The 9,076-nt window shown below is 43.3% G+C and overlaps 1 protein-coding gene across 1 annotated transcript; it reads left to right on the forward strand.

Annotated features, from left to right (window-relative positions):
* The first annotated feature begins 2,367 nt into the window (after positions 1-2,367).
* Positions 2,368-5,016, forward strand: LOC134444819 (uncharacterized protein K02A2.6-like). Its single transcript, XM_063194009.1, has one exon. It carries the CDS (start codon positions 2,368-2,370, stop codon positions 5,014-5,016), a length of 2,649 nt encoding a protein of 882 aa, XP_063050079.1.
* The last annotated feature ends 4,060 nt before the right edge of the window (positions 5,017-9,076 follow it).

Raw genomic sequence — 9,076 nt, forward strand, 5'->3', positions numbered from 1 at the left:
TTCAGCTTGTACCAGATCAATGCAGTTGATAACCCTGCCTCTCACCTCTTCTGACAATGCATCATTTCGTTCAGCACAGACTGAAAGTACACAATCTTTATACTCCATAGTTATGACCTGGGAAACATTTTTGTCTAACTGATCATTGCAGTATTTCCCACAATACATACATTGCTTCATCCAGTCAAACACATCTTTATATGCTCTTGTAATTGTCCTTGTCTTTGCATCACTGCTATCAGTGGTCCGCATTGCTTTGCGTTTAATGGTCAATAAGGTGTTGCCCACTTCCCTCTGGCATTTTCTGTGTATTAACGCTGGCATTGTCTTCCAATTTAGCAGTACAGATCACCTCCACACTGACATATAATGCAAAGATCTGCACGTATGCCAGATCCCTCTTCTATCCCTATTTCATCATCCATGGCAGTGACATGGAAAATAATGAATCAAGACATTAGGCTTACTGAGTACAACTTAATACTGAAATTCATCCCAGGCAAAAAGACAGAAAGACAGAGGGCATGTGGGCTTATATGTGTTTTAAACGTTTTTTTGGCAAGGAAATTGAGGTGGGGTAGTGTGTGTGTGTGTGTGTGTGTGTGTGTGTGTGTGTGTGTGTGTGTGTGTGTGTGTGTGTGTGTGTGTGTGTGTGTGTGTGTGTGTGTGTGTGTGTGTGAGCAAGAAATAGAAAGGGAGTGAGAGAGGGAGAAGTTATGCTTTTTAAAACAGTCCCATCTTCTGAAAACAAACTTTAGAAAGTTTGTCAGAGGACGTGGTGTGGCTGCTTGACTTTGAACAATCCTGTGCATCCCTTACTGTACTATATAGGAAATTACAATGTGGCTTGTGGGGCTGGGTGTTGTCAACAACCTCACAATACAATACATATGAAGAGTTCAGATGCAAAACCCCCTAACTCCATTTCTGAAGACCTGCACTTCTATATTTTTAGAGAATCCCATTGTTGGTTTGGTTTACATTCATGCACTTGATAATACATATAAATAGTTATATTACATAAATAAATTAAAAAAAAAACGTGTAATTTTGATAGCTTTGTATTAAATGAAAATTAATTAAGATTATTTTCTGAAAAGGCACTTAGTGGGTTTTGCATCTGAACTCTTCATATCACAATACAGGGGTTACCCTTTTCATACGAAATGTAAGCTTAGATAATGCAATACATGTCAATCCTTATACATGCCCTTTATGGCTTCCTACGGTATTCCGTTTTTTTTTTGTTTTTTTTTTAAACATTACTTAACATACATCTTTTAAATGAACATGCACATGCATAGCAACTTTATTTGATCATAATAGATAGCTCAAATGTCAGACTGCATTGGCATTACAATGCCAAAACTGTCACAATGTTCAAATATGTACATATATGAAAAATATGCCAACTGATCAGATATTTCGCTAGGCTTGTCTGTCAGTCAGCTAGACTTGGCTGTCAGTTACGTAACAGTTTGGCACATTTGCCTACAGAAATGGCAAACCGATTTTTTTATTCTTCTATATAAAAGAGGGTCATTAAGTCAATGTGCTCCACATAGGGACTCCCCAGGGCCACAATACAATTGATACCAAATATGCTTTCACTTAGTTACAGTAGCCTACTTTAAATTTTAAGTGTGAAGAACCATTAGCCTGCTTTGGAAACATGAACCCAATACTGCATGTTCGTTCCCTGTGAGACCCCTTGTGACCTTGACCTTTGACCTCTAGACCTCCATATTCATTGTAGGTCTTCAAGGACATACAGTGGGTAAATACACCAAGTTTGATGAATATCTTTCTACTGGCTTAGGAGATATTAGCTAATATTAAGATGTGCTAACATTCGTTTTTTTTCAGTACAGATCTGCGTTGTAGGCACCATATATTCTTAATCTACAGAAAACAGCGATTCACATGATACCAAATATGCTTTCGCTTTATTTACTTCAACCTTTGAGTGTAAACAACCATTAGCCTGCTTCGGATACATGAACTCAATACGGCATGTCATTTCCATATGTAACCCTTGATGACCTTGACCTTTGACCTCTTGACCTAAATTGTCATTGTAACTTTTCAATGACACATAGTGGGTAAATACACCAAGTTTGATGAATATCTTTCAATTTACTTAGGAGATATCAGCTAATATCAAGATGTGCTCACAATCGTTTTTGAGCCAAGAATGATTGTACCATGCTCCATTCAAAGCTCCATAACTTTTTTTCTGTACAAATCTGCGCTGTAGGCACCAAATATTCGTAATCTACAGAAAACAACGATTCAAATGATACCAAATATGCTTTCGCTTTATTTACTTCCACCTTTGACCCTTTTTTTGGCTAATTCGCTCAGACTATGGTCCAGAAGCCCTACACCATCAAACTCAAGCCGGACGCCAAACCCTTCTCTCTCAAAGTTCCACGGCGGGTACCACTACCACTCATGGGCAAGGTGAAGCGGGAGCTGGAGAGGATGGAGAGCCTGGGCGTCATCAGCCGCATCGAGGCGCCAACCGAGTGGTGTTGCGGCATGGTGGTGGCTCCGAAGAAGAATAACGAGGTGAGAATATGTGTGGACATGTCACCAGTGAACGAGTCAGTGTGCAGGGAAAAGTTCATCTTGCCATCTGTTGAACACACCCTAGGCATGCTGACCGGAGCCAAATACTTCTCCAAACTCGACGCAAACATGGGCTTTTGGCAGATACCACTCTCAAAAGACTCTGCTCAGTACACCACCTTCATCACGCCATTCGGGCGGTACCACTTCAACAGGCTACCCTTCGGGATCAGCTCAGCATCGGAGCACTTCCAGAACAGGATGACATCAGAGGTCACGGCGGGCCTGGAAGGCGTCGTCTGCCACGTCGACGACATCCTCATCTGGGGGGACACGAAGGAGCAGCACGACAGCAGGGTACATGCAGTCCTGGAGCGGGCAGAGAAGGCAGGTGTGACGCTGAACATGGCAAAGTGCGAGTTCGGGAGAGAAGAGGTAAAGTTCCTGGGGCACATCATCTCAGCAGAGGGGGTGAAACCAGACCCAGACAAGACCAAAGCCGTCCAAGACATGAGAGAGCCGACGAACATCAGCGAGCTTCGCAGCTTTCTGGGGATGGTGAACCAGCTTGGGAAGTTCATCCCCAACCTCTCTGAGAAGGACAAGCCACTGAGAGCACTCCTCTCAAAGAAGAACATGTGGTGCTGGGGGCACGACCAGCAACGTGCTTTCCGCAACCTCAAGCATGAACTCTCCTCAGCGCCAGTACTCCAGCTGTACGACCCAAACAGCCCACTCAAGATTTCAGCGGACGCCTCATCTTATGGGCTGGGGGCCGTGCTGCTACAGAAGAAGGCAGAAACGTGGCTACCGGTCGCGTATGCTTCCAGGTCGCTGACTGACACAGAACAGCGATACGCCCAGCTGGAGAAAGAGGCACTGGCACTGACATGGGCCTGTGAGAGGTTCAGTGACTTCATACTCGGAGTGCACTTTGAACTCGAAACAGACCACAAACCTCTCGTGAGCCTGCTGGGGGGCCAGGCTCTGGACGCACTGCCACCACGAATCCAGAGATTCAGGATGCGTCTGATGAGGTACTCCTACACCATCTTCCACACACCTGGGAAAAGCCTCACCTCAGCTGACACACTCTCACGCGCCCCACTGACGAATGCAGTGACAAGCAGCGACAAGGACCTGATGGAGGACACCAACATCTACGTCGAAGTGGTGATGGAGCATCTCCCGACCAGCGACAGGTACCTCACAGAGCTCCGCGAACAGCTGCAGGGCGACAGCGTCTGCGCGCAGGTGATGAAGTACTGCGTGGAGGGCTGGCCAGACAGGAACCAGCTCCAGGGGCCCGCCAAGCACTACTGGCACGAGAGAGCGTTCCTGACTGTGCAAAATGGACTACTCCTGAAGGGCACAAGGTTAGTCATTCCAGCCACAATGAGAGACACTGTGTTAGACAAAATACACGAGGGGCACCAGGGCATAGTGAAGTGTAGAGAGAGGGCTACCCAAGCAGTATGGTGGCCTGGGCTGAGCAACCAGATTAGAGAGCTGGTACACAAATGCAGAGAATGCATCAAGGAGAGGGCCAACCCGAAAGAGCCCCTGATGCCAACCCAACTACCTGATAGGCCATGGCAGAAAGTAGGTGCAGACCTTTTCATGCTGAATGACAAAACCTACCTGTTAGTAGTTGATTATTTCTCTCGTTATGTTGAGATTGCCCAACTCAGCCACACACGATCTGCAAACGTTATCACACACCTCAAATCAATGTTTGCACGTCACGGCATCGCAGAGACTCTAATTAGTGACAATGGTCCCCAATTCTCTGGGCATGAAATGAAAGCCTTTGCCAGTGACTATTGTTTTGAGCATGTAACCAGCAGCCCAAAGTACCCCCAGAGCAACGGCGAGGCGGAACGGGCCGTCCAAACCGTGAAGGGCCTGCTTAAGAAAGCCGACGATCCCTACCGCGCTCTGTTGGCCTACAGAGCGACACCCCTGAGCAACGGCTACAGCCCTGCCGAGCTGCTCATGGGACGGCGCCTGCGCACCACTCTGCCGGTCCTGCCAGAGAGACTACAGCCGGCACTTCCAGACCTTCGCGATCTTCGGCGGAAGGAGAGGGAGAAGAGGCGAGCAGACGCACAACGCTACAACAGCAGACACCGCACACGAGACCTGGGTAAGCTGTCGCCAGGAGACGACGTCTGGATCACAGATACAGCCGAGCCAGGTCAGGTAACATCCGCACACAACACCCCACGATCCTACCTGGTCGCTGGACCACAGGGGACACTGCGGCGGAACCGTGCTCACCTGATTCCTATGCCAGAGCAGGGGTCAAAGAGCGAGCAGCAGCCACGCAAGGTGGACAGAGGTGAAGAGACTCCTTCAACAGTCACGCCGACTGTGAGCTCACCTCACATCACAAGAACCAGGTCTGGCAGGGAAATAAAGAAACCAGACAGACTTGACCTGTGAAAATAATAAATGTGAAATGTTTATCTGTGACATTTGAAAAGAGAATGAAATGCTTACCTGTATAACACAATCAAAAAGATACATCTGAGAAAAGAGAAACACTTACCTGCAACAACAAAAAAGGAGAAACCAAAAGACAGGTGGAAAAAAAAAATGAACGTTGACAAAGAAATATGATTAACATGTTTGATGTAAAACACACTGTTTATGTGATGACAGTAATGTGGCAAAATGTTAAATGTTTGTTGTAATGAAATGTTTGAAATGAAATGAAACTTTTATCTTGAAAAGTTATAGAAAAGAAAATCTGGTAAGTTTAATGAAATGTTGGTTATAGTGATTTGATGTTGAATGCAAACTGTAAAAGAGTAATCATTTTCTCTTCAACTTCCAGTAAGGGGGATGTGGTGTTAACCAATGTGTTTATGTTTGACTGGCCATGTGTTATACCGATTATTACCACTAGGGGGAACTCTGGTCCCAGGGTATATAAGCCACGTCCTTGTATGTGAACGTCAGTCTACAGTCTACTACAGTTACAGTGATACAGTTGAATACAGTTGATACTTGAATCGTACTCCAGTTGTCCAGTGTTTTATTAACGTGTTTTATTAAACAACTCAACAAAAATCATTAATTAACATTACCATATTAGCATTAACACATATTGGTCGATAGACCAATGTTTGTGGCTGTTACCACCAGGTTTAGTTGAGTTTTTTGTCTCCCGTTAATTATTGTGTCTTGTTTGGTACCCTTAACTTCATGGTTGCCCTCAACAGATCGCAGTGCTGATCAGTGGCGACACGTGTGGCTTGGGGTGGAGTGCTGCGTATTCAACCGGAGGTTCTCTCACCGGTCTCTCTGGTTCTCTCATCCGGCTTGGCACTTCCCCTGTTGATGCCCACTCCTGACTACTGTGCTGATTGCTACTTTTTGACTTTTTGCTCTGGCCTGACGCCATCACTATTTTTGTGAAGCGTTTTTGTTTATAACAGGGGCTCGGCTCCTTATTTTGTTGGCCTCCGCACTGCATAGGCTCCTCATTTTTGTTCATCCCTAGACTGTGTAAATAAATATCCATTGAACCTCTTTCTCGGTATTTGAGTCCCTTTCATGTTACGTTCGTAGCAGTGGCAGACATTATTTATATCTCTCTGTTGTTAATGCCTGCTTTACCTTGATCAAAAAGTACTCACCACATTGCCACATTGGGCCCATCAATTATTATTTTAGGTCCATTTTTCTCATATTTAAGCAGAGGTACAGTGGCACATTCCTCGCGGATTCTCTGGAATGTTATCCATGTCTCGTGGATTTTGTCCATCTGTTAAGAGAAACATATATGTACATTATATTTCTTAATGGAAAATTACTATAATAATATCTCTAGGTCAAGAAGTTTTGATTCAAAATTGAAGTCTGTTATTTCTTTGAGTTAAATCCTTTCTAGGTCTTTCTCTTTCTCGAATTGCAAAGTCAAGCAGGCTTCCCTTAGTAGTACCACAGCTCGCAAGTCTAGGCTAAAATCCTCACAAGCTACTCAAACGACTATGAATGGAACATGCTTGGAAGCGTGGATGGAAGTGAACATTACTGCAGCTCAGTATTGGCCACTACAGTTGTCCAACTGATTTTAAGCGGTAAACACGTTTGGTCGTAATTCTGTTGTGGTGTAAGTTGAAAAAATACAACAACTAGATTAATGTTCATATAAATTCTTAACAGTACACAAATTGTCCATTGTCAAAAGCTCTGAAAAGCAGCACTAAGGTAATCAGCACAAATAATGACCAAGTTATGTTAAGATATTTTAATTTGATCTCTTAAACAACCAAATTGTGCTCAAACATGCATGGCTTTCCCACACACCTGAAGACTAGAATAGACCTTGAAAGTGATGTCACAACCTCCGATTTCATGGGACCTCACTGCGTTTTTAGCTGAAAATTGTATCATGTAATCCAATTGCGGTATTAAAATGATATTTCGATCTCCTTTGAATTGTGCCATGGGCTTCACATATGTTGTTTCTGATAATCTTATATATATCGTATAATTTTTCGTACCAAACGATATAGAAGGGTGTGTTTTTTCACGTTTTTCATGCAGACGGCCTCAAAACAGAATATTGATACTTATGCATAAATAATTAGGATTTAGCTCCTTAAACAGCATATTTCTAGCCCAGCGCATATAAAGACTCGAATCAGATAATATTTACCCTACCCGCTACCATGCTGTTAGATGGTCAGCTAAGGTCCCGTGAATGCGCAACTAAGGGGGCGGGACTTTCAAAGCCCTATGGGTCACCTAAGTCACACCCTCTACTTCCTGGTTCATGGGGCAGGGGGAGTCAAAAAATAATTACTGGGCTTGAAAATTAGTGTTTTTTCCAAACCTTGGACCTCCACCTATGCACCACAAATCCAAAAATCACTCATTTTCAAGCCCAGTAATCATTTTTTGACTCCCTCTGCCCCATGAACTAGGAAGTAGAGGGCGTGACTTAGGTGCTCAATAGAGGAGAGGCTTTACTCGGATTGGTTCCCATTGTAGCCACAGCTAGCTTACACTAGTTGGCGAACGCAGGCAAGTGGAAACAGAGCCGTATATTAAGAGAGTCTGGCCAACTCGAATCATGGACGCCATGTTTGCTCCCCACGGCGAGGATTCTACAGTGTAACCCTATGGGCAGCATACCGTCAGAATCGCTGGATTTAAAATACAAATAAGACTTGATAGATGATCAAACTTCGGTTGTAGTATTATCAAGATCTCAACATATGAACACTAACGTTAACAACTTTGTTCGTATAGAAGGAGTTTGCTTAAAAGAGGGTTTTGTCTGCACACTAGCCTACATGACTCGCATTGCCTTCCATGTTGTTGTTGCCTACTAGGTAGGGCCAACGTCAAAGTCGATATTTAAGTAATGTACACAAATAATATTCACAACAATGGTCATGTACAGGGACCATGGTGATACTTGTAGCAAAGTTTCATGTTGTGTCGAGATTCGAGTAGTTTAAAAATAACCGTAATGTGCTTAGGCGTGCATTAAACGTGATTGCAGACAGTAGAACTCATGGGATGAGTCTGGACGTGAGTTTAAATCGCAGGGGAAAAAGGACCATATTACTGCGACAGAAATAACAGCTTGGTAGTACCAATGGCAAAGTTACAGCTCCAGGCCTTTTTATTAGAATACCATGAAAAAGTTGATTTATTTCCATAATTCCATCAATAATGTTAAACTGTCATGGATTGTAGATTCATGGCCCAGTTTTTTAACTATTCCAATCATTAAATTGTTTATTTTTACACATTTTGGTCTTCCAGCTCAAAAAAAACATGAATTGGGGAATTCACATCATTAGAATATTGTAATAAAATCACAATTTTCTTCATCAAAATTTGTTTGACATCAGTGCACATCAAATCAGTTGAACTTTGGTACTTTCTACACAACATGCAATGTTCAATACTACTTGGTTAGGACTCTCTCTGTCTTAATATTATTAATAATAACGGCCATGATGCGTTTAACATTGAAGTCAATGGCAGAAACAGTGCATGGGAGTAATGGAAGGCCAGATATCCTTGATGCTTTGCCGTCAGCTGTTTTTGTATAGCTGACCTGGTGTCCCACACTTCACTCTTCAATATACCCTGTAGATTTCCATGCCACGTTTTGGCGCTAACTCACCAGTTTAATTCTAAATAACCAGAAATGAAACCCCATTGAAAATGAATGGGGTTTTATTTCTGTTGAGTTAGAATTAAACTGGTGAGCTAACACCAAAACTTGGCATGGAAATCTACAGGGTATATTGAAGAGTGAAGTGTGGGGCACCAGGTCAACAAACAAGAACAGCTGACATTAAAGCATCAAGGATATCTGGGCTTCCATAACTCCCATGCACTGTTTTTGCCATTGACTTCAATGTTAAACACATCATGGCCAGTATGAAGACAGAGAATGTCCTAACCAAGTATTGACCATTGCATGTACCAAAGTACCAAATTTCAACTGATTTAATGTGACCCGAATTTTGAT

Source organism: Engraulis encrasicolus, unplaced genomic scaffold (genome assembly GCF_034702125.1).
Source record: "Engraulis encrasicolus isolate BLACKSEA-1 unplaced genomic scaffold, IST_EnEncr_1.0 scaffold_75_np1212, whole genome shotgun sequence".
In the NCBI taxonomy this organism is placed as follows: Eukaryota; Metazoa; Chordata; class Actinopteri; order Clupeiformes; family Engraulidae; genus Engraulis; species Engraulis encrasicolus.

Coding starts and splice junctions, on each gene's coding strand:
- LOC134444819 (XM_063194009.1), top strand. CDS start 2,368: ATGGTCCAGAAGCCCTACACCATCAAACTCAAGCCGGACGCCAAACCC.